We start from the raw sequence: 24,829 nt of genomic DNA, 5'->3' as shown, positions 1-24,829 counted from the left end.
TTTGTGATTCATTGAATTCTAGTTAATAACATTCATATCCGACTACTATTGACCCGTTATTCATTCAACTATAATGATTACCCCATTTTTCACAATATCACAGGATGATGAATTTATTTATATTGATGTGAAAATATCACACATTAGGTTCAGTGCACCAAATATTGAAATGACGGTGGAAAATGAATTGTTCGTATTTTCCTTACCTCCATACTATTTACGTTTGAGGTTCCCATATCCTTGTATTGAAGATGATAGATCACACGCAGAATATGATTCTAAAACTGAATGTGTAAAAATAAAAATTCCAAAGGAAACTAAAGGGCAATTCTTTCCTGACCTAGACTTGACAGCAAAATTGTTAGCCAGAACCAATGAGTCAAAAGTGGGTAATATTGGACAAGTTAATTCATCAAAGCCAATGATTGAGGAATTAGATGTTGACAACACAAACCCAAGCACCCAAGCAGAAAGGGATTTAGCAGAAGGTGAACAATTTAATTGGGAGGTAAAGCAAGATGTTCCAACCAACCCTGAATTAGCACTTTCAACCGAAGATTCTGATGTTAATTTGAAGCCGATAAAGTATGGATTTAATAACCAATATAACGATATTGTTGGTGTATCAGTTGCCAACGGCAATGATATCAACGAATTAGCTGACCCAGAAAATACACCAGAAAGTGCACGTATAATTGAAAGGTTAATCAAGGAGAACATAAAATTCGATCCTGAAATGTATGCTGCTGATTACATAATGAAAGTCCATCCAGAACAGGATGATGAAAATAAGAATTTTAAGGAATTAATTGATTGGAAAAATCCATTAATTCACAAATTTCTTAAATGGTATAAATCAGATAAACAATTACCCGAGGCTGAAAGAGCATCAATTATGCCTGTCGAATTTTCAAAAGAAGAGCAAGAGAGAATGATGAATTTACCAAGGAAATCATATTTGATAGATGATAGTTATAAGCCAGAGGTTTTGCTTACCATAATTTGTTTATTGTTTGCTTATCATTTTGATCTAAGGGAAAATGAAGGTGATCATAATATTGAAAGTGCTTGGACAATTGGTAAAATAGTTCCTCAATTTTCATTTCTTGACTCCAAAATTGTAGTTGAAAACAACTATAATGTTTTAAGAGCAGCCCTAATAACATGCACAAGACGTGCATTAACTTATCCCTACCACAGAAATTATGACTTGATTACTAAAGTATGGGAGGATGTGTATTATAATTTGCGAGGGGGGAAACGACTTGTGCTCAAAGCATTATTAGACTTGAAGGAGTTGTTTCGTTTCCATGACATTTACTATGTTTATGATAAAATATGGTTAGAAGATTTATGTGCTTATTTGATAAGTGATAATGTTGCTGAAGCAACTATTAGGAATCTAGCACATGATGTGCAAAAAGAGATGTCAGAGATCAAAAAGGTGGATATCACATTTGAAAAAGCTAATTTAGACAGCACTGAAACTGTTGATGATAATGATAATAACGAAGAAGCGAACGAATTGATTGCATTAAGTTTGCCGGAAATAGAGATCATGGCTGAGGAAATGTTCCAAGATGTTCAATCACAACAGTAATACAACCACGGAACTATAAAAAAAAAAAAAAAGATGCATGTGCATCTAATGTTTAACCATGTAACTCAATCCTTTACCCACTAACCCTCTCAATTTACTTGGTTGCAGTCTAGCATAGGCTATCAACACTGCAAAACTTAAACTAAAAGCTATCACCTCGGTTGCTATGTTTGTTTCAGTGGGGGTTGGATCGATAAAAGTCCCTAATGCCTTAGGCAAAACAAATAAAGATAATTCATTCCGACGACTTGGGTATTCCAATAAAATACTGGTTCCACACAAGGCAGACCCTGCTTTTGGGGCTAAAATGTCCCAGAATTTTTGTCCGAACCAATTTGGGTGATTATTTCTAATGAAACAGAAAGCTGCCCAATGTATACCAGTAAATGCACCTAAAAATGAAGCCGATCGAATTGTTTTATATAAATTTTTTAACGGACTTCCCCTGAACTTTTTAATAAAGACAAATAAAAAAGTATTTAAAGTGGCATACAATTTGAATGCAAACTTGAATTGAACCCAAAATAATAACAAAACGTGTTTCCAGCAACTTTTGGTGGTGAACTGATGTAGAATTTCACACGGAATTTTATCAATTTGATTCAAATCTCCTAATTTCGGATCTTTATTATATTTAATGCAAAAATCTTCAAAATGTTTTTGATGTGGTAATGGTTTGGCAGGATGATAATCTAATTCCCCATCTCTAAGATACCTTATCCCTAATAATACATTTTCATCTACATGTGATGCTTTGGAGATCCATTTGGCATAATGTGGGGTCAATTTTTCTGGTTCAAAAAACCAGGAATCCATAATAAAGAAACAAGCACATACAAATAAAACTATATCTCCATAAGCACCAACTCTTTTAGCTGTTTTCAGATTTGTGTGGAAGATGGATTTGAAATTGGATATAATCAATGTATCTAATGCTCTAGTTACTAGGATTAGAGTCCAGTCTAACGTGTAATATCTATCATGTTTCAATTTGTGGTGTTGGAAACTAGGGAAATTTAACAATGCCGAGGTAAATGCTGCCAAAAATGAACTATAAAAGGACAATTTGTTATTTGACATATGCGGCAGTAGGATTGAACTGTAAATCGGGGTAAATGCATTTAATGTGGCCACTAGTTTTGTCATGAAAATAGGTAATCTTTGTGGATCTAATGGACCAATTAAAATCTTTAAAGTTTCATTCCCTAACCCCTTCATTCGTAATTGAAATAAATGATAAACTGTATTTGTTAATAATTTGGGTAGAACTTCAAAAATATAGGCAAATGCAAAGGTACTCAAAGTGGATCTCTGCAAGAAAATCACTCTGATTATTTTGATAAGTGATTTTCTCGATAAACTGATAAGAAATCGTATAGTCTGCAACAATCTCTTTGAATAATTGAACAACATTTCATGTTCATTCTTTTTTAGCAATGGCTGTGATTGTCTGTATACTCTTTTGGTGAGTCTAACTCCAGGATGTAACATTAGTAAATAAGAAAGTTGTAGCAATTATAAGTGATAGTGATAGTAGTGTTTCGAAGTAACCTGGCTGAGGGAAGTGAATTAAGGGGAGAAAGAAACAATAAAAATAGCGAAGGGTTGGTTGTATTTGAAACGAATAGTGTAGCTTTATATAAGCTGATCTGGAGCATCAAAGAGAAATAGAGAAAGAAAATAAAAATATAAAATCTTACGATACGAAAAGAATATATTTGGCCCCGCCACATCGACGGACGGAAATAAAAAGCAACAATACCAAATCAAGCTCAAAGATCGGCTCAGTCAATTTTTCTATTTTTCTTTTTTTTTTTTTCGTTCGCTTTCTTCTTTACAATCAGACGACATTTTTTTGATTCTTTTTGGTTACCAACTCCAATACAAACCTCAAAAAAAAAAAAGAAATGACTTATCAGCTGAGGTTTATTTGCAGCCAACTTGAACCTCGGCTAAAACCTAAAAAAATACTACATCTTCTTTTTTAAACTATCAATATAATACAATTAGTTAATAAATGCCAAAAAAAAAAAAAAGAAATCAAGTATAAAAATCCTAAATAGAACCAAATGACAATAAGAAAAAATGAAATGCGGAGTGATGGACGATGTAAATAAACCGAATAAGATACATCAGCAAAAACGATATATGTGAAACAATAGTTGTTATTATTAATGCAATCACGATACTATGATAAACAGTGACAGTAACGACTTCTATAAGTATATCCAAGCTTCCCTTGTTACCAACAATTACAAAACCAGTAGCATATTTGAATGAATGAAAACAAGACAATAACAATAACAATAATAATAATAATAATAAACAATAAGAAATAAAAAAAAAAAGGTGGAAGTCACTGATTCATATCATTTGGTCGTTGATTCCTTATCCTTGGGAAATTTACTAAAGTTCAGCTCCAGTCGACGATGTGCTTTTGGTGGATTCGCTTGATCATCAACTTTCAGTTCTGTCATTTCACCAACTGAAGAATCAATAGAAAGATCAGGATCTGTTTCCACCTCGTCCTTATTCCTGTTGTCAGACGTGACTTTTGGTGTTGATTCCGCAAAAAATTCTTTCTCCTTTGATGGCGGTAACATTTTTTGCTCTTGGAATGGTATGCTAGGCGATGACTTGCGCCGTTTATGAGAAGACGACTGAGACTTTAATGGACTTCCACCTCCAACACTACTAGCAGTTGGTGATCCCGTTGTAGGTTTCCAATGATGAAATTGAATGACGTGTTGAAAAGAAGTCATTGATTCCTGCAGTGGCTGTACTTGCAGCTTACTCTGTTTATGTAATGGTTGGGCAGGTATTGGATTCACTTGTAATGTTGAAGTGGCTCCTGTCAATGGCGATTGTAGTACATGGCTTCTATTCAATTCACCTGATTCAGGACCACTCGTTACTGAACTAAGTCTGCGAGAGCTGCCAGATGTATCAAGAGGTAAGGAGCTATGTCGGTGGTGTACAGCACTTCTACGAGTACTTGTGGATGCCGAGGAAGAGGTGCCACGGTATGGTGTGGTTGGTGTAGCTAAATTTGCTACAGCTGCAGCTCCAATTTTCGCGGGGGATAATGGTCGTCTTCCGCTAGTGCTGCTGGCACTGCTACCAGCACCAAATCTAAAACCCAAAGGTGGTCCTGGGTTAACATTGAATGTGTCCTGTTGGGAGCCCATACCACCACTGCTTGCTCCACGTGTATGTGATTTTTGAAATGGACTTGACTGGGAGAAAGATCCGCCTTGTTGTTGTAGTTCTTGTTGCATTCGCTTTTGGTTTGCTTGTATGATTTGGATTTGTTGTTCCTGCAGAAGACCTGGTTGAATTCCCACAAAAGGTTGCTGTTGCTGCTGCTGCTGTTGTTGTGGTGGTGGTGGTTTCTGTTGTTGAGAAGGGGGGAAGTTTGATGGTTGGTGATGTTGTTGCACTTGTTGTTGCTGGTGTAAATAAGAGGGAGCACCGAACGTTGCTTGCTGTATCAACATTTTCATTTGTTCTTCTGTCAATTCGGGTGCGTTCCCAACGCACAACAAAGGGATCATATTAACAGGCATCTGTGCCCGTAATGCTGTCTGAAGGATGGCAAGGTTTTTGTTGGCAGTTTCTACCCTGTAGTACTCTTGCTTTGTGCGTTCTTGCTCCGCTCGTAATTTTAATGCATTCAGAAAGGCTTCTTCGGAGAATGGGAAAGACGCAACATTGGGGCCTAGCAATGCTAATAACCCTTGATCTTCAATCTGTTTCTGAGGGAACTTGTATGCTGATAATGAAGGTGTATTGGTATGCTGGGGAATCGATTCACTTAGTTGCGAAACAGAAGGTATCGATGTACGTTTGTTTTGACCTTGGAATGGTGGTTGCAATGAAGGTTCGGATCCTAGCTTTTCTTCCACTATGGTATCACCACTCGATGCAGATCTTTTTTGTGGTATTGCCTTAGCACTTTCGTTCTCATCGTCCTTTCCAATGAGTGAGTTAACACTCATAGAAGACATGCTGCTTTATGGTAGAAATCGAATGGTTCAGTTGGGGTATCACAAATACTATTTTTGAAGGAATGTGGGAACCAAAAACTCTTGGTTATCTAAATTGGAAAATTCCTGCTTTCACCTTTTGAATAAATCAAGTAAAGAAAATTTTGTAAGAAAAAAAAAAAAATAATAATAATCAAATTTAAATGAAAAAGAAAAGAACAGGTGAAGGTTTTGAGTAAGGAGAATGTTGATAATTATAAGAACCGAAGAAAAAAAAAAACAATTGAGAGAAGAAAATGGTTGATTGTGTGGGACTCTCTAATTTTGACCTTTCTACCTGAAATACGTTAGTCATGTTAAATTATTTTTATAGATTACTTTCTATTCCATGTACGTATGTATGTGAGGTAGATTTCTTGCCATCTTAAAGGCAGTTTTTGTCAGTTGTGTAGAAGAAGTGTCTTTTTTGTACCATTTGATTTTGATTCTTTTTTTTTTTTCTTCTTCCACTATATTTGCTTTTCTCTACCTACCGCCCCACCCCCACCCCCCCTTTCCCATCCTTTCCTATCACCATTAACTTAATTACTTTTAACACACACTTAGTTACACTTAAATGTTGTGATTGCTTTGGTGTTGTATACGTATTCGTATTTGTGTGTTCTTGTTATTTTTTTTGACCACTCACTTTCTTTCTAGAGAAAACATAAATTGTCATACTGAAGAATACTATCTGTAGCAGGGGTTGATCAAATACAGAGATATAACGTGAATAACAACAGAGTGAAATAAGGATTACTATTATTAAAATCTTTGGCGGAGCAGCAGCAAATATGATTGGCTTCTATTTTAGGAACAATTTTAATTAAATTTGGAAATATCCAAACCACAAATAAACGAAGATTACACAGAAATGGAAAACCGATGTAAATAGAACAATCAGGTTTAATTAATTTACTTAAAAGAGAATATTCGGAAGTTTAATAGAAGAAGAAATATGCATCTCTGGGACAAAAAGCTAATCTTTCCTGTCCTGCTCACACACACACACACACTAATAAATAATAATTAGGAGAATATGTACACGTTTCAAATCAAGCCAAAAAAAAAAAAAATACTCGCTTACAGCTTCAAATTTATCCCACTTCCAGTTGCAGGATTTCACTGACATATATATTAAGGATAATCAATATTTGACCAATCCACACAATCAAGTTTCGTGTTAAGAAAAATACTTAATCTAGTGGATTCTCTTTTTCTGCATTAGTTCGTACTTTCCAGTATCAATCTTCTCAAATATTCATGGGTCAGTTTCATCTTGAAAAAGCACGAATATACAATACAGAAAGGCAAATTCTTACATGACGATCCTAAAGTTGCCTTATTGATTTATCTAAAAGATTGGCACGTTAGAGGATCCGGGATTCTTTCCATATTCATTTGAAAAGAAACCATAAATATTACAAACTATACTTATTTCAAGGAGGTATCAGAAAGTCACTGTATCATGTGTACAAATTCTTGCCCAATGTGGGGTTTTGCCCAAAATTGAGTTCTCTCTTATTACTCTCTGGTGTTGAATTTTATAATTTGTTTAGCAAAATGGGTGTTGCCATATTATATCAGTTATACATTACATGACGAAGATGCCACTATCTGGTAAAATCTGTGGCTCATTAGGTGGGAAGATAACAGTTCGTACAAGATCATGTGGGAAATTGCAAATCTGCTGTAAACACGGAATCACTCTTTTTGGAATGTTATACTCATATTTCCAATATTGTACAAGGTCTAAAGGGGTTACTTTGCAACATTATAAGCTCTTATGTTAGACCAAAATTGAGAATTTAAGTATGCCTCCACCTTACACTTCTGTTATTCTAGTATTGTTTTGATTCTCTTTAAACTGTTCAACTCGGTTTTTGCACTACCAAAAAATATATGCGTAGAAATTGATCTAATAACGAAAAAAAAAAAGAAAAAGTCAAGTAATGAACAACTCATTCCCAGCTTAAGTACAAACAACAGTGCAAGCAAGCAAATACATTCGTGTATACTGACAATAAACAACCTTTAATTCACAAGTAGTGAAAGCCAATTATGGGAAAGAATAAAAAGAAACAAAGCAATTTATCGCTGAAGAAAACAGCTAAAGAAGATGTGGAGCAAAGTAAACAAACTACTGACAGTGTAAATAAGGATGGAGAAATAGAGGACACAGCACCTTCCGAAGGCACCACTAGTAATGAGTCAGAGGAAGAGTCTATAAAATTACAACAAATAGATCAACCGGACGAATTAGACTCATCAACCAATAATCCTACTGAATTGCTTGAAAAATTGCAACAAGCCGAACGAGAACGAGATGAAATACAGCAATCTTATGACAATTTGGTCAACAAACTTTCATCTATGAAGACCATTTTCAGTAAAATGAAACAGTCAGAGGCTGAGCTAGAAGAGAAAACCGAATTGGTGGAAAGCTTGACTGCTGAAAACGAGGATTTGAAGAAACAATTACAAAGCGCAGCTAAAACTAAAGTTGACTCAGACATCATTGCTAAGTTACAAGAGCAGAATACCGATTTAAACAATGAATGTGAAAGGCTAAGTGATTCATTAACTCAATCAAGGCGGGAATATAATTCTACTCTTCAATCATTGCAGGATGAGAATTACAATTTGGAAAATCACAATTCCAAGTTATCCAAAACAGTACAAGAATTAAATCTGGAAATTAATGACTTGAAAATAACGTTAAACGAATTGGTAATGGAACAAAAAGGTTACACAAACACTATTGAAGAATTGACAGAGAAACTTGCTTCAAAAACCGACGAAGTTACTGAAGCTACAAAAACAATAGAAGATTTCCAAGCACTTGTTTCATTAAAGCAATCAAATTTTGACAAGGAAACGTCTTCATTAAAGAACACAATCATTCAGTTGGAAGAAAAAATATTAAAACAGGAAAAAGAAAACAAAGATCTAAACCAATCACTTGATAAAAGCCATCAAGAACTACTTGAACTTAAAGAAGAGGTCAAAAAAATAGACGAATTGAAATCAGAGATTCATAATAAACAATTATCTATAGGCAAGTTGCGTCATGAAGCCATCATATTGAATGAGCATTTAACTAAAGCGTTGTCTATGCTTAAACAAGGCGGGGATAGTTCCAAGAAATCAGTAGATAAAGAGTTGATTTCCAATGTTCTCATAAGCTTTTTACAATTCCCCAGAGGTGATACGAAAAAGTTTGAAGCTTTGGGATTGATTGGTGCATTGTTGGAATGGGACGAACTGCAGAAATTGGCGGCTGGTTTGACCCATGTGCCGAACACTAAAAACCAACAAACCAAATTAGATAAAGATGGTAATGAAATTCCTGTAAGGCAGAGTTTTGTTTCCTTATGGACTGAATTCTTAGAAAAAGAATCCAGTGGGAAATGAAGAAATAGGTTAGCATTAATAAATAACAGTAATACAACAACAACAACACAATATTAGACTATTTTTTTTTTGTGCGATGTGACGCGTAGTGATCTGAATTGAAAGGTTTGGTTGATACAGATCAAGAACACGTGAAAATAGCCTGACTATAATGTGTCGTCACTTGCAAGCAAAATAAATGTTTCATAAAGAGGATCAGAGATCTCTACTGAGCTAAGTTATTTTGGCAATTGATTTGTTAGATTGTATAATAATGAAACCAACCAGTCAGATAATTTGAAGCTCAATACTAAACGTAAGACTTGAATTGGTTTTCTTCAAACGTGTGTAGATTATTCTATATCATGTCTTCCATTATACTACTAATGGCTCATCATGCTATCCATTATATATTGTCTTCAATTTCACAGAATATGGTACTTGTATTACATTTCAATACTTTTTTTTTTGCTAAGAAGACAAATTGGATTTGATTTTCTCAAACTTTCTTTTTTCTTGCGTGTTGTATTAGTTTTTTTTTTTTGAATACAATTTTGTTTTGTTTTTTTTTTTTTTTTCATCCTGAAAGATCATACAACCCATCAATTATGGTGAACATCAGTGATTTTTTCAAAAATAACCCTCAATCGGGGTCTGTATGTATATTGCAACAGGCATTTATCTAATTTGGATAAATTCTAACTTGGACAAACATAGAAACGTAAAGCGCAAGGAGCAACTTCGCTGAACGCGACGAAGAGAGCCAAAACTGCACCTCCTCAACCAGAAACAGAGGTTATCGTATTGGACGATGACGATGATGATGTGCAAGTGATTTCAAAACCTGTAAAGAAGGAGACGGATAAAAGACTGACAAAAAGAAAGGCATCCGCAATTGACGATGATGAAGATGATGATGACTACGACAAGCATAACAAGCAAAACACCCAAAGATCACCCAAGAAAGAAACAGTGTCTTCAGTACCGAAAATGTCACCTAAAAAGAAGGCCTCATCGTCATCAAAATCAACTTCAGCTACAAAAAAGACTAATGTAGCAGCAGGTGGTACATCAACGGTTGACACAGCTCAACAGATTCTATCAACTATCCCTGACGCCGAATTGCCAGACGTTGACCCTGCAAAAAAGGTTAACTTTTTTGCTCTAAATGCAGCACGTAACGAGACGACGCAAACAGCAGTGGATCTTCCAGAGGCACAGCCAAATTGTTTGATGGGATTAACAATTGTTTTCACTGGTCAAATGCCTAATTTGGATCGTGGTACTGCAGAACAAACAGCAAAACAGTACGGTGCTAAAGTAACCAAGTCCATTCTGGGTAAAACAAGCTTAGTGGTACTTGGAGCAGATGCTGGTCCTTCAAAAGTTCAGAAAATTAAGCAACTCAAAATTAAAGCAATTGATGAAGCAGGATTTATCAAATTGTTGGAACTGATGCCTGCTGATGGAGGATCAGGTGCAGCTGCAGAAGCGGCCAAATTGAAACGTCAACAGGAAGAAGCCAAGATTATTGAACAGGCAAAGGAGGAAGAGAGAAAAGAAAAAGAAGCGGAAAGAGCTAGAGCTGCCGAAAGAGCCAAAGCAACCACCAAAACCACAGGTGAAACATTTGGTTCCCAAAAGCAAGAAGTCGCCGCTAAGGATAAATTGTGGACAGATAGACATGCTCCCACTAATATTAGTCAATTATGTGGTAATAAAGGACAAATTCAAAAATTACAAAGTTGGTTGGAAAACTGGTTTCACAATCAGGCAAGAGGGTTCAAGGGAAATGCATCAGACCCTGGTTCTTTCCGAGCAGTTTTGATTAGTGGGCCGCCAGGGATTGGTAAAACATCTGCTGCACACTTAGTTGCCAAAAGTCTTGGGTTTGATATTATTGAAAGAAACGCGTCTGATGTTCGTTCCAAGGCTTTGTTAAACGCTAATGTTAAATCAATTTTGAACAATACTTCGGTTGTCGGATACTTCAAACATCGCGATGACGCTGAAAAGAGTTCAAACAACAAAAAATTTTGTATAATTATGGATGAAGTTGATGGTATGTCTAGCGGTGATCACGGTGGAGCAGGGGCATTATCTCAATTCTGTAAGATTACCAGTATGCCAATGATTTTAATTTGTAATGACAAATCCTTGCCCAAAATGAGAACATTTGATAGAACCACCTATGATTTACCGTTCAGAAGACCAAGTGAGATAGAAGTCAGGAGCAGATTGATGACTATTGCATTCAGAGAAAAAGTCAAGTTAGATCCAAGTGTTATTGGACAAATGGTGCAAGCAACATCTAATGATATTAGACAAATGATCAATTTATTATCAACTGTTTCCAAGACACAAAAGCAAATTGGTGCAGACACCATGAAGGAAGTTAAAGATAGTTGGCAGAAGCAGGTTGTATTGAAACCGTTTGATATTGCTGCAAGATTATTGAATCTGGGTATATGGTCGGATCCGAGACTGTCATTAAATGACAAATTAAATTTGTATTTTAATGATTTCGATTTTTCTCCATTAATGATTCAGGAAAACTATTTGATAACCAATCCAAGATTGCCTGGTAAACAAATTGATCTTGTGGCTCAAGCAGCAGAGGACATCAGTATATCAGACACTGTCAACTCGTTGATAAGATCTGGTGAACAACAATGGAGTTTGTTACCTTTCCATGGTATTATGTCCACAGTTAAGCCTAGTTATGAGGTAGCAGGTCAAATTACTGGTCGTTTGAACTTTAGCAGTTGGTTAGGACAGAATTCGAAACAAATGAAATATCAAAGAATGCTACAAGAATTGCAGTATCATACAAGGGTTAGAACTTCAACCACAAAACAAGAATTGCGTCTCGATTACTTAGATGCATTGTGGCAGAAAGTAGTTAAACCTATTTATGACAATGGAGAAGAAGGATTTGATGAAGCAATTGCAACTATGGATGAATATTATTTGACAAAAGAGGATTTTGATAATATTGGGGATATGATCAAACAAGATTTGAAATTAACTACTACAGCTAAGACTGCGTTTACTAGAAAATACAATAACATGGTGCATCCAACCATTATTTTCAAAACCGGGAATTCGTTGAATGTTGGTGGAAAAAGGGCTGCTGCACCAAAAGTTGATTTTGAAGATGTCATTGATGATGATATGGAGGATGTCCCAGACGATGATGAGGGTCAGGATACTGATAAAATTGATACTAAAAAAGACAAGTTGATCAAAATAGTTCCCGTTTCGAAATCTAGGTCCAAATCAAAATCAAAGTCGTCTACTGGACCAGCTAGGAAGAAACAAAAGAAATAAGGGAGAGATGCATAATGACAATTTACTTTATTATTTATGAACGTTTTACTAATAAATATCCGTGCTGTTTTACTATAATCCCTTCCGTCGTTTCAGATGTAGGAAAAAAAAAAAGAAGAAAGGGAAATAGTAACAATAAGAACAATGGTCTAAACTATTATTTCATTTTTCTTTGAGGGAGGTCGAGATATGACACATGGAATTAAAAAAAAAAAAGAGAGAGAAGCAATATGTAGAATATGAAGAATTCACACATATATGTGTCGTGTAAAACTGGTCGATTTTAGAATAATCAGACAGTCACTGGTAGTAATTCTAGATTGCGAATTTAGTGTAGATTTGCTCTCGTCAGAACATTATTATTTTTATTTTCAAGATTTCACACACATCACATAATACGAACATCAACCTTTTTTTTTTTTATTATTATTAAAACGTAGTTAGTTCCGAATTTGATATTTGTTCTCTTTCTTTTTAAAAAAAAAAAATATAAAAATTAAAGGAACACCCTATTTACACCAAGAAGTATAAAACTCCTCTTAAATATTTCAAGCCTGAATTGAAGATAGGAAAAAAAGAAAAGAAGTTTAAAGAAATTAGTCCACGTCAATTACCATGACCCTGATACCTCCGCTTTTCAAAGTCCCTAATACAAAACGAACATCAAACAATAGAGTATTACCAAACTTGTCAATCCCACCCACAACCAATAATAAAAATGGCAACCCAAATACAAAACCCGGTCTACTGGTGAATCAGAACATTATTAACCATGATCTACAACATGAGAATTTGAACCCCTTGTCATATCAACCACAACAAAATCAGCATCAACAATACCAAAACCCTGAAGGACTTAAATTGTCGGTCTCTCCTTCATCTGCATCATCATCGAAATCAACAAAAAGAAAGCCACCACCAATAGATACCAAAGTTAGTGATCACTCTTCAGATACAATGGATGCTGGTCAACAGGGCTCGACTGATGAACCGGAAAAAGTGGACGAAAACGCATACACAGTAAAGCATCATTTGGAACAACTCACACCATATGACTGGCATTTGATTGCTAACGCTGATAAGATAGTTGAGGTCAGTAGTTTAGGTGAAGGTAATGGGGGAGCTGTAACCAAATGCTATATTCCACAGTTGCCAAATAAACAAATATTTGCTTTGAAATTAGTTATGTGTGATCCTAATCCTGATTTACAAAAGCAGATATTCCGAGAATTAGAAGTAGCCAAAAAATGTCAACATCCCAACATTGTGAAATATTACGGTACTTTCCTATTAGAGAAACAATCAATGATGGGTATTGCTATGGAATACATGGATGGTCAATCATTGGATTCCATATATAAAGAAGTTCTTAAACGTGATAAAACCAATCGAATAAACGAAAAGGTTTTGGGCAAGATAGCTAATTCTATCTTGTCTGGATTGGACTATTTGCATCTGAAAAATATAATCCATCGAGACATTAAACCTTCTAATATTCTATTGGATACCAAAGGGAATGTCAAACTTTGTGATTTTGGAGTCAGTGGAGAAGCAGTTAATTCATTCGCTTCTACCTTTGTTGGGACTCAATATTATATGGCACCAGAACGTATCACTGGAGGGAATTATTCTATCACCAGTGATATATGGTCGTTGGGTATGACTCTATTGGAAGTAGCTAATGGTTCTTTTCCTATTATTCTGTCGTTGGGTCCCATTGAAGTTGTTGAAATAATACTGAGGAGTAATTTGGAATTGAAAGACTGTGAAGAAGACAATATATTTTGGACTAGAGAGTTTAAACAATTCATTGCAAAATGTTTGACAAAAGATTACCGAAGACGACCAAGACCAAGTGATTTTTTAGCTCATGATGAATGGTGCTTGATCCAACTGAAAGAAAAGGTGAAGATGGACAAATTTGTTAAAGTGGTGTGGGAGTTGAATGAGTGAAAAAAAAAAAAAAGAACCTCTCTATTTATTGTTTTTAGAATAAAATCGATGTTATAGAACTAATTACGAAAGAAATGGTCCCATCTCTAATATATATGGTTTCGGTAGAAATTTAGAGTTGTTAGCAGTTTGTTTGTAATAATAATGGTCAAACTTTAATGTTATCAGAACCATCAAAGTTATATTTTAGAGCAGTGTGAAATCGATATGTTTACTTTTTATTGGATTCAACTGTTGGGAGTTATCATATATCATAGTTTAAAGTTTGTGTTGCAAATGAAAAGATGGTGGTTTAAGTTCTTCTAGAATGAGGAGAAAAATGTTAAAAAATAATGTTGCAGTTAGAAGAACCAACACTGTAATTAAAGTTTCTTTTGTTACGTTTTTCGTGCTTTGATGACGTTTTCCATCGTCCTTGATATAGTTTGAACTTTATAGATTATGGAAATATATATCACATTTGTATAACATATGAAATAATGAGGAATATTACTTAAAGATGTTACTATAAAATATGGTTTACTGTTTTGTGTATTGAGCCTTTGCCAATCTTACAAACACAAAATGAACATCATCATCATCATACTGATGCAATTTTTCCACCTGACTCAATTAAATTGGTTGAGTTTACTTTCTTCTTCTTCTTCTTCTTCCTGGAACTGACAGTTTAGATTACAATCAACTAGATATTTGTTCAGTGATATTTGAGGATTATATTAGAGAGTAGAAAGGTATTTCCTATAGAAATTAAAATCACCACATATTAAACAAGACAAATTTCTAGAAAATAAACATTAAAACAAGAAATATTTTGTTAATGTACGAGATAGTACTAAAGGAAGAGTATACAGTGAGTTCAAATCTCTGATATTAATTAACGGTTATTATTGTACTGTTACTTTTTCTGATTTCTTCGACATTGGAAAAATTAAACCAACGTTATGATATGATAGTTCCATTTGCGACCGACTAGTTTTCTGAGTATTCAACATCTATTAAAACTATCTGGGTCAAAAATGTACTAAAACATTACAAAAGAGTAATAAAGGAAATACATATATTATGACTATAGAATATGCGTATATGTGTGTAAGTGTGTGTCTTTCCAGTTATTGTATGCTCAGATTTAAAGAGTTCGTCTTTTCTAAAGTCCTGATGTACATCTCCAACCAACTTAGATCCATAAGTGGCTCACATTGCTGTAATGGATGAAATCGTGACATATCGCCAAAGTCAACCACAAAGTTAGTTCGTGTAACCAAATGGTATAATTCTCTATCAATCGGGTAACTAAAGTCTCCATATTTTCTAAAAAAATTGGTTTTGAATTCCATTATGTAATCAACAAAAATATTGTCATTTCTGTTCAAAGATATTCTGGAAATCACGCAGAGGCATGAGTAAATAAATAGTAGTCTTAGTGCAAATTCATCTCCATTGCGAAGTAATTGTCTGTATTTGTCACTAAAATTCGTTAGGCATGCAATTAGAGGAAATGGGAATCTCACTATTGCCATGGCATAGCAGGCGTCCTTTAGTAATAAAAAGGTATCCTGAAGTGTTTGGAAATATTCTTCTAGATTATTTGATTTACTCCCATTTCCCGATGTGAAAGTCATTATTTCAAGTTCCAAAATTCGTGTGAACCAAAAATTGGTTCCTGGTGGACATGTCAATATGGGGTTTGCTTTGGGGAAAAACAAAGATTCTAATCGTAACCCTGTCATCAGTAGAGAGTACAAATTCCTAGTATCACTATATTCTTTTGCCATGGAAATCACATCGTAACCAGTAGCTGAAATTAACGGTACAAGTTTGTGGTTGTAAATCAAAAGGCAGCCAAAACTGATCAAGTCATTTACAATTATGCTTTCAATTCCAAAACTTGAATTGTCCTGTAGCAAATGCTTTCTCTCATCAATCAGTTCCTGTAGATATTTTGTTCCGGTTCTGAAAAAAGCCTGAGCTTCTTCGCTTGAATCCACAGAAAATGAGCTGGTTAATACCGCGGAGTCAACAGTATTTAAATTCATAAAATGCAGTAGCAACATTGATGATGTGGCTAATAATGTTTTTTTAACTATAGGAGACTGAAACAGTAGTGGGTTGATCACAGCTTCCCAGTTATCTATGTATCTTTGATTTTTGTATGAAACAATCCATTTACCTGTATCATTGAAAAACTTTAAAGCCTGTAGCTCTAGTTGGGACACTGAAAGTACACTCGTTAGTTGCGTGAGTGGTAAGTCTCGTCTAATGTCTTCAACAGCGGAATCCGTTTCCGGTTTATTCTCTGGTATGGGGATGTCGTTTGGATAAATACATTTTCTGTTGGTATGGGCACAATATTCACATTTGGGACGAACTTGGTCACACTATACCATAATAATTGAAATAATGTCAGTAGAAGTTCTTAAGCAAACTGTTCTCGTACATGTTTAAAAAGCAAGCATGCGTCAAAAAGAAACTATTAATAGATTTCATACCTTGATTCGTAACTTCTTGCAGCTTAGACATCTGACGACCTGTTTACGTCCTTTCTTTGCTGCCATCTTCAATAGGAAATGATTTGAATATATTGGATAATAATTATTAAATTGAAAATATGTTCTGTGAATATTCAAATTTATAAACTCTTGGAATACTAATTTCAAATCACCGAAAACAGTTTAAATTTATTTAGTTTGTTCTTTTATTTTAAAATTCTCTTACGTTGCTTTTTTTTCGCCATAATTGGCGTTTTTTTTTTTTCTTGGGCTACTCGTCATAAGTCGCCTCAATTAACGTAAGCAGAATCTCACCCGCCTCAGTATTCTGCCTCGTCTCATTGCCCCTAAATAAATAAATCCGGGCAAGGAGTTATCTGTGCTCGGATTTACCCCATATCATTAATTTATTAAACGGAATTTCTCTAGACTCTTGGTACTTTTTATTCAGTAGCATTAATTAGAAGTCACCCCAGTTACATTGTATGAGATAAATTTCTTCTGTATTTTCCGCGGAAACTTATATGTTTTCAGTTTAGGATTCGGTAGAGTAAATTTTACTAACTTAATTTAATTATAGTTAGGTTTCAGAATATAGATCAGGAAAAACTCATCCGAATTTCTGAAATTTATTATTTTGTGTCATGAAGCAAATTATTCCAGCACCACTATAACATGACATCAATGACAAAAAAAAAATACAAAAACAAAAAAAATTGAAATTGAAATTGTCAGTGATTATTCTTTATTATATTTGTAGGAGATCTTCATTAAATCACTAAATACAGCGGTACTGGATTTTTGGACAGTATTGAAGTTTGCTTTATTTTATATAAGATCCTTAAATGTATAACAATAGCTACCAAATTGTTAGTGTTGTTAAATGTTTGCAATGTAATAACATCACTCAAAAATGTCTCTTTCCCACGGGATTTATAGACACTGAGAAAACTCGTAAAACAATACCAAAACGAGAAGGCATGAAAATTAACAGATTCACAGACCTTCTCAAATTCATTCTACTAGAGTACCACTAGAGAACCAATTCTGGCCAACCTTACTGAATTAACCAAATTATTTCCGTTCCAATCCTAATCCGAACCCTCGTCCCGAAAGCTTTGAATAATTTTGGAAGTTACCTTTAAAGTAATTTATGTTGATCCAAGACAGTTAGAAATGGCTACTCTTTTTCTAGCTACTTCAGAAACTGATAATCTGAAATGGAGCTACAGAAAAACTTAGTAAGACAATTCACCCTAATTTTTCTGGTGTTTAATTTAATTAACGTAATTAACAATGTAGTTCTACTTTGTTCACTTAATGTATTTGTTTCTTATGGAGAATTTAGAATTGTAGGTGATTAAAAAATATGTGGTAGGATAGAGATTCCTTGAACAGACATTATAATGCTTGAAATCCAATAAATAATAATACAGGTGGCTAGACGCATTTAAGATTAACTTGTCATAAATAAGTTGCTGGTGATTGGGGGTATTTGGTACTATTGATTGTAAAAATAGCTTTGCTTGAAAATAATTGACAACGCAAACTTCCCAATTTCAAACAAAAAATAGTTCATTTTAAAATAGCTAACACATATAAACCTCAAATTCCCAAAAAATCTAATGCCAAACTCAGTTTTCAAATATGAACCCACTTATTCTCAACTTTACTTGAAGCTATTTTTCTATCTACACTTTGCTCACTCACATGATTAGCTATATTAGCAATACTCTCTTTATTAGTTGTTGTCATTTTGCATCCAAAAAGAGTCGTGTGTAAAGACAATTAATTGTCTGTTTTTTTTTTTTTACCTTCTCCTTCTCATACATTTCGTTAACCAATCAAAACCCAACTGAAAATAATTTTCTCACTCACTGCGATAATCATTCTCTAGTATCACTATACTTTTACATATTCTCTATAATAAATAATTTGATACTTAAACAATGCCGGTTCCATTTGAAGGGTTGTTACCATATGCTATAATGACTGCATTTTTTGGTTTGGCAGGTCATGGTGTCCAATTCATTAGATACTGGGATAATGGCTGGAAGAATGATAGATACCATTTGGACGAATGGGATGACAAAATGATGGCCAGAGATTTGCTATTGACTGGGGTCAAACGGGGTCAAAGTAGTGAAGCTGTTGCTCCTGAATCATTCAAGACCGCTGAAAAGATCGAGCAAAGGTACTGGACTCCATACAGAGACGAATATTTCACATTAAGAGAAAGATTATTCAGGGGTTATGCATTTGGCGAATGGGAATTATCTTAGGTTAAGAGAAGGGAGTAAAGGTTTTGTATTAGACGTTGAAACGAACTTAGCATGTGTATATTACTATGATATAGGTTAAAAAGAACAGAAAAAGAGAATAAACTAGTTTATTTATCGAAACTTGAAAGTGGCAAGACAACATGTATATGAAACACAAACGAAGCTTTATTTGAAATCTTTGTAAGTCCATTTTTCAGTGATTTTTTTCGAATATTTTCTTTTCTTGCTAACAGGCACTCTGGATTCGATTTTCCCACTGGATTGTAAACTCAACATTTGATCGTAGTACAAATTACCTTCTGGTTTCAAATTCTTCAAATTCCCACTCAACTCATCTGACAATTTAACTTCTAATGGAGTTTCAACAAGCGAATATTTAAACAATTTTTCTCTTCTCTTACGTTTCTTTTCATTTGGTTGGTTCTTATCTTTAGCTACTTGTTTTTCTAATATTTCATCCAAATTCGACAAATCTTTCAACTGCTTCTTCAATTCTTTGATTTCTTGCTCCAACTTGACTCTTTCCTTGTGCTTTAACTCTTTATTTCTTTTGGTCTTAGTTTTGATCTTGATTTTATTAGGTTTATTAATAGATAAGGAATAATCCTTTTCACCATTTTCATTCAACTGCTCTTCTTCTTCCACTTTGTCATCGTCTTCGTCATCATCGTCACTATCGGATAACATATTACCATCTAAAGTAACCATCAACTCCTGGATCTTATTACGATGTTCCTCAATTTGTTGTCGAGTTAATTCGTGTTTATATTCAATGTCATATTCCTGACTAATCAACTCTTTCCAAGACTCTAAAGATGGATTATATGATTTACCAGCATGAATCTTTTTATCGGTCAATTCATTAGTTGTGATTTTAATTGGTTTCACCTTTAAAGTTTTAGGAACAACTGTTGCCTTAGTAACCTCTGCTGTAGATTCGATAAAGTCGGGAATCTTCTTCTTCTTCTTTTCATTAAAATCAGCATCATCCCATAAATCTTGACTTGACCCGCTCACAATTCCATCCTGTTCCAAACGATGAACGTATTTATCCTCGCTTTTGAATTTCCCCCCATTTAGTTGAATCAATCTTAAAAGATCAGTTTTTTTGACCCCTTGAATAGTGTTTTCTCCCCTTTTCTGATGTCTTTGATTGATTAATGCAGGTATTTTAGATTTATTAGTTAAAATCTCTTTGGTTTTCAATTTCTTTGGTAATTTCCCAGCTTTGCTACTAGGTGTGTCATCAATAACAAAATCACCAGTTACTTGTTTCCCAAGCACAATTTCTTCATCTCTTTTGTCTTGTAAGTTTTGTTCAATATCTTGAATATCAATATTCTTCCTCCATGCTCTTTTACCTTTTCTTGATGACTGAGGCTTAGATGAATTCTTTGGTATTATTTCCTCACTCATTGGCACTGTTAAATAATTTTTGTAAGTATAAATAAATTAGTAAAAGTTGGAAAACAATCTTGAGATTATATTTTATTGAGATGAGGTTGGTTAATTTTTTTTTTGTGGTTGCGAGATCAAAATTCTTTTCTTCCCTTTTTTGTGCAATAACAATATGAAGTGAACCAACTCTCTGAATGAAAGACGAATCAATAAAACTATTGGCATGTTGAAGACCAAATCAGTAAAGGGTGAGCCCTACGTAATATTCTTAGATATTCAATGTGAATTGAGTTTACATTTATCACTCACTAAAAACTACCAGAAACACAAGATTTTGTGATCGAGTCTATTCAGAGTAAAGGAGTGCACTGTTGAGACACGCACCAAGTCAGCTAACCGCAATGTTACCCATCATCTTTATATATTGTCCATCTTTATATATAAACCAGTTATACAAATGTATACAAACATATAAAATGCAAAATGCAAAACAAAAAACTCAAATCATCATTAAAAGTATATTACGAGAAAATTAATCGCTAACCAAAGTATCTGATCTTAATGGACTGCTTGTTTCACTTCTGAGATCAATATTATTATCATTGTTATAGTCAAACCCACTACTGAGTGCCTGCAAGTTCTGCTCACTTAATGAAGCGGAGATACTCTTTGGTTTAGTGGAAGAACTATTGTTATCGGGTTTTCTTTTTCTTCTCTTCAAACCAACAGGCTTCGTTATAGGTGACCCAGAAATAAAGGAAAGCATATTATTTCTTCTTCTTATACCTTCATTTATCCAAAACTCACTTCGATACATTTCCCATCCTTCCCTGACATCAATATTGAAAACTCTTGCATTCAACACTAACTTAACGTCCGTAACACCAATTCTTGGCTGACATTGAGACTGACAAGTTACCAAAAATACTTCTATTTTCGAATTCTTATTTTGAATTGACCCAGGTGACAACTTATGGAAAACACTTAAATTGAAATTGACAATTGCCAACAGAATTTCTCTAATCAAATCGGTCAACTTATCGAAAAAGGGTGTCTTTATTTTAACTAACCTAACATTTAGTTGTCTTAAACCTTGGTTTGTCAGTGATAGAAATTTTCGTGGTAGCACAATGGTCTTCTGATATTCCCCTGACAAATGGTACAACATCAATGTTACTATTGTTGCCAATAAACAAAATTGCAAGATGACCCTCAAAGTACCAGTAGATGAGTTATCTAAGAAGAATAAATGATGTGACAATGCTGCAATGATGGAGCACAATATACTCAAAAATGTCAAATACTTGCGTCTCATGGCTCGCTGTTGTATAACCTGCTCTCTAAGATTTTCCTCCAATATTAGCAAATTCCTAAATACTTTCCCAGATGTTGGCATAGACGTATATCCTGTACCAAAGAATTCGGACCGATGAGACTTATCACTGTCTTTTGATTTTCTACGTGACTTGCGTTTGCTTGTGGAAGATGTTTTCCCTTGAGTGTTTGTGTCTGAATCAGGTGAAAGGCTGCTACCTCTTCTGCGACCTTTGCGTGCTGGTGATGCCCCCCTTGACAATTTTATAGGTCGTTTGCTAGGACTCTCCTCGTCTGATCCACTCTTTCTGTGACCTTTATGGGCGGAAAATCTCAATCTCGTGGAATCAAATTCTGTATCTTCGTCATCAGAACTCTGATTTACTTCCATACGTCTTGATGGAGTTATCGTGCCACGCTCTTGTAATTCCAAAGAACTTCTCTCGTCTGAATCAGAAAGCACCACTGACTCACTCAGTGATCCCATGGGAGATGTAATCGACATCATTTTAATCATCTTTTTAGTATTTTCCAAACGTGGAGAATTCGGTGGTGAAGGCGGTGGTGATTTTGTTGATGAAGATGACATATAATTTATGCTACTGGTTGGTGACGAGATATCTTCTTCGTGTGATAATCTTTCCAATGAATTGCGTCTTGACGAGGATGAGTTCAAACTCAGTGCCGAGTGCAGTTGTTTAACTTTGGATGTTGCACCATCAATTGTTTCGTTTTCCTCAAATCCAATTGAATTCGACATTTTAAGGACTCTATTTAAACGAAGTAAATGGAATTTGTTGTTTGATTTGTAAACCTTTCTTTGTTATCTTTGTTAAAAAAAAAATGATAAACTAGCCACAATTTTAATATACAATTCTTATCAAATGTGATTGCTAGCTATGGCAAAATAAAACTATTGGGTAGTTACCTGAATATAACTAAACAATAACGATAAATTAACTTGAGTACTTAATTTGATCTTTTATAAGTATTCGTTTATTAATAAATGGGAATTTATTGTTTATTTCCTTCCCCATTTTGAATCTCACTCAAATTTTTTTTTTTTTAACCTCAAAAGTAGAAAAATTTTCTTTTTTTCCCTTGTCAGGCTATCGCACTAACTCAAGTCGTGATCTACAACCCATAATATATTTTCTAGTTTAATAAGATTGAATTGACAACAGTTTTCCCTTTTCCTTTTTTTTTTTTTCACAGAACCCGAATATTCTTACTTGAAAGGAAACATTTGAATCTCAATTGGAACAACAAATTCACATCACTGTGTCGATTTAATTAAAGCATATAAATAAGATTTATCCAAAGTTTGATTTTTTTTTTTTTTTTGACACCCGATTTTAAAATCGTTCTGTGCATATACAAAGACTCATCAAATTAAACAATTCCTGATCTCAGCCAAACTGTTCACCAAACAACCAATTCTCCTCCTTCCTACCACCCACCCACACACACCTTTAATTATTATTTTCATAGTTTAAATTAACAATTTTCTTTTAATATTCAAATTCCCCGCATAATTGAGTTGTTACCATGACATCGTCTTTAAAACACTTAAAAGAACAATTTGTTTCGGATTTGACTGGTGGTACAATTGAAGAAATTTACGCTGTAACCAGTATAGCATTGTCATCTTATTTGTCCTTTAGATTGTTGAAGAAGTCTCTTGGTGATTTGGCTTTGGTTTACGACTACATTCTTAATGTGTTGACAATACTAGCATCAATTACTGTTTATAGCAACAACCCTTCTTATTTACATTATTTTATTGTTATTCCATCATTGATCATATATCTAGTGAACTACCATGTTGAAAAACCGTCTTCATCTCGTACGCAAAGTGGTGCAAAAGAAACTAAACTGGATGAACTATTACCAAGAAAACAATTTATAACCGCGTATCGCTCTCAAATGATGATTATTACCAATCTAGCTATATTGGCAGTTGATTTCCCTATTTTCCCAAGAAGGTTTGCCAAAGTGGAAACATGGGGCACATCCATGATGGATTTGGGAGTTGGGTCCTTTGTTTTTTCCATGGGGTTGGCTAATTCTCGACAATTGATCAAAAATCACACAGACAACTACAGATTTAGTTGGAAGAGCTATTTGAAAACGATTAAGGCAAATTTTATCAAGTCAGTGCCTATACTTGTTTTGGGGGTTATTCGGTTTGTCAGTGTTAAACAGTTGGATTATCAGGAACACGAAACAGAATATGGAATCCATTGGAATTTTTTCTTCACTTTAGGGTTTTTGCCAATCATTTTAGGAATATTAGACCCATTATTGAATTTGGTTCCGAGATTCATCATAGGAATTGGAATTTCAATTGGTTATGAGGTAGCGTTGAATAAGACTGGCTTGTTGAAATTTATTTTGAGTAGTGAAAACAGACTTGATTCGTTCATCACCATGAACAAAGAGGGTATGTTTTCGTTTATTGGATATCTTTGCGTTTTCATAATAGGTCAGTCTTTTGGATCATTTGTTTTAACAGGCTACAAAACAAAAAACAACTTAATAACCATAAGCAAAATTCGTATTACAAAAAAACAACCCAAGAAGGAGCTGCTGGTGGTGCTGCTGTTTTTCTCAGTTACGACTACTCAGGGACTATATATGGCATGCATCTTTTATCACTTAGTCTTTAGTTTGTTTATCAACAACGTATCGTTTTTGCAACCAATTTCAAGAAGACTAGCCAATTTCCCGTATGTCATGTGGGTTGTTTCGTACAATGCCACGTTTTTATTATGTTACGATTTAATTGAAAAATTTATACCGGGGACTCTTGCTTCTACTGTATTGGACTCTATTAACAACAATGGTTTATTTATCTTCTTGGTTAGCAATTTATTAACTGGGTTTATTAACATGTCTATCAACACTTTGGAAACTAGTAATAGGATGGCAGTAATTATCTTGATCGGTTATAGTCTTGCTTGGACATTACTTGCTTTATATTTAGACAAAAAGAAGATCTACATCAAGCTTTAGAAACATATGGAATCATACAGAGATGTATATAGT

The 24,829-nt window shown here is 34.4% G+C and overlaps 11 protein-coding genes across 11 annotated transcripts; 6 read left to right on the top strand and 5 right to left on the bottom strand. All coding sequences in view use genetic code 12, as the record gives it.

The window, feature by feature from the left end:
- Nucleotides 1–73: 73 nt before the first annotated feature.
- On the top strand, nucleotides 74–1,600 carry CD36_20270 (protein SHQ1 homologue, putative; the record flags this gene model as incomplete). The annotated part of the gene is made up of 1 exon (XM_002418461.1): nucleotides 74–1,600. The coding sequence occupies one exon, from the start codon at nucleotides 74–76 to the stop codon at nucleotides 1,598–1,600; it is 1,527 nt and encodes a 508-aa protein (XP_002418506.1).
- A 45-nt stretch (nucleotides 1,601–1,645) lies between these two features.
- On the bottom strand, nucleotides 1,646–3,091 carry CD36_20260 (hypothetical integral membrane protein, conserved; the record flags this gene model as incomplete). Its single annotated transcript, XM_002418460.1, has 1 exon — nucleotides 1,646–3,091. The coding sequence occupies one exon, from the start codon at nucleotides 3,089–3,091 to the stop codon at nucleotides 1,646–1,648; it is 1,446 nt and encodes a 481-aa protein (XP_002418505.1).
- An 878-nt stretch (nucleotides 3,092–3,969) lies between these two features.
- CD36_20250 (conserved hypothetical protein) lies at nucleotides 3,970–5,607 on the bottom strand (the record flags this gene model as incomplete). Its single annotated transcript, XM_002418459.1, has 1 exon — nucleotides 3,970–5,607. The coding sequence occupies one exon, from the start codon at nucleotides 5,605–5,607 to the stop codon at nucleotides 3,970–3,972; it is 1,638 nt and encodes a 545-aa protein (XP_002418504.1).
- A 2,079-nt stretch (nucleotides 5,608–7,686) lies between these two features.
- Nucleotides 7,687–9,039, top strand: CD36_20240 (Golgi matrix protein involved in the structural organization of the cis-Golgi, putative; the record flags this gene model as incomplete). Its single annotated transcript, XM_002418458.1, has 1 exon — nucleotides 7,687–9,039. One exon carries the CDS (start codon nucleotides 7,687–7,689, stop codon nucleotides 9,037–9,039), a length of 1,353 nt encoding a protein of 450 aa, XP_002418503.1.
- Nucleotides 9,040–9,626: 587 nt separating this feature from the next.
- On the top strand, nucleotides 9,627–12,348 carry CD36_20230 (replication factor C subunit, putative; the record flags this gene model as incomplete). Its single annotated transcript, XM_002418457.1, has 2 exons — nucleotides 9,627–9,674; nucleotides 9,736–12,348. The coding sequence occupies 2 exons, from the start codon at nucleotides 9,627–9,629 to the stop codon at nucleotides 12,346–12,348; spliced, it is 2,661 nt and encodes an 886-aa protein (XP_002418502.1).
- Nucleotides 12,349–12,963: 615 nt separating this feature from the next.
- Nucleotides 12,964–14,301, top strand: CD36_20220 (mitogen-activated kinase kinase (MAKK), putative; the record flags this gene model as incomplete). The annotated part of the gene is made up of 1 exon (XM_002418456.1): nucleotides 12,964–14,301. One exon carries the CDS (start codon nucleotides 12,964–12,966, stop codon nucleotides 14,299–14,301), a length of 1,338 nt encoding a protein of 445 aa, XP_002418501.1.
- A 1,109-nt stretch (nucleotides 14,302–15,410) lies between these two features.
- CD36_20210 (hypothetical zinc finger protein, Candida conserved) lies at nucleotides 15,411–16,352 on the bottom strand (the record flags this gene model as incomplete). The annotated part of the gene is made up of 1 exon (XM_002418455.1): nucleotides 15,411–16,352. One exon carries the CDS (start codon nucleotides 16,350–16,352, stop codon nucleotides 15,411–15,413), a length of 942 nt encoding a protein of 313 aa, XP_002418500.1.
- Nucleotides 16,353–18,736: 2,384 nt separating this feature from the next.
- Nucleotides 18,737–19,069, top strand: CD36_20200 (conserved hypothetical protein; the record flags this gene model as incomplete). Its single annotated transcript, XM_002418454.1, has 1 exon — nucleotides 18,737–19,069. The coding sequence occupies one exon, from the start codon at nucleotides 18,737–18,739 to the stop codon at nucleotides 19,067–19,069; it is 333 nt and encodes a 110-aa protein (XP_002418499.1).
- A 165-nt stretch (nucleotides 19,070–19,234) lies between these two features.
- CD36_20190 (ribosomal biogenesis protein, putative) lies at nucleotides 19,235–20,485 on the bottom strand (the record flags this gene model as incomplete). The annotated part of the gene is made up of 1 exon (XM_002418453.1): nucleotides 19,235–20,485. The coding sequence occupies one exon, from the start codon at nucleotides 20,483–20,485 to the stop codon at nucleotides 19,235–19,237; it is 1,251 nt and encodes a 416-aa protein (XP_002418498.1).
- Nucleotides 20,486–20,999: 514 nt separating this feature from the next.
- On the bottom strand, nucleotides 21,000–22,541 carry CD36_20180 (integral nuclear/ER membrane protein, putative; the record flags this gene model as incomplete). Its single annotated transcript, XM_002418452.1, has 1 exon — nucleotides 21,000–22,541. One exon carries the CDS (start codon nucleotides 22,539–22,541, stop codon nucleotides 21,000–21,002), a length of 1,542 nt encoding a protein of 513 aa, XP_002418497.1.
- A 788-nt stretch (nucleotides 22,542–23,329) lies between these two features.
- Nucleotides 23,330–24,796, top strand: GWT1 (GPI-anchored wall transfer protein, putative; the record flags this gene model as incomplete). Its single annotated transcript, XM_002418451.1, has 1 exon — nucleotides 23,330–24,796. One exon carries the CDS (start codon nucleotides 23,330–23,332, stop codon nucleotides 24,794–24,796), a length of 1,467 nt encoding a protein of 488 aa, XP_002418496.1.
- Nucleotides 24,797–24,829: the final 33 nt, after the last annotated feature.

The sequence above is a fragment of the Candida dubliniensis genome, chromosome 2 (assembly GCF_000026945.1).
Source record: "Candida dubliniensis CD36 chromosome 2, complete sequence".
Lineage (NCBI taxonomy): Eukaryota > Fungi > Ascomycota > Pichiomycetes > Serinales > Debaryomycetaceae > Candida > Candida dubliniensis.
This window is presented reverse-complemented; position numbering and strand designations above follow the sequence as displayed.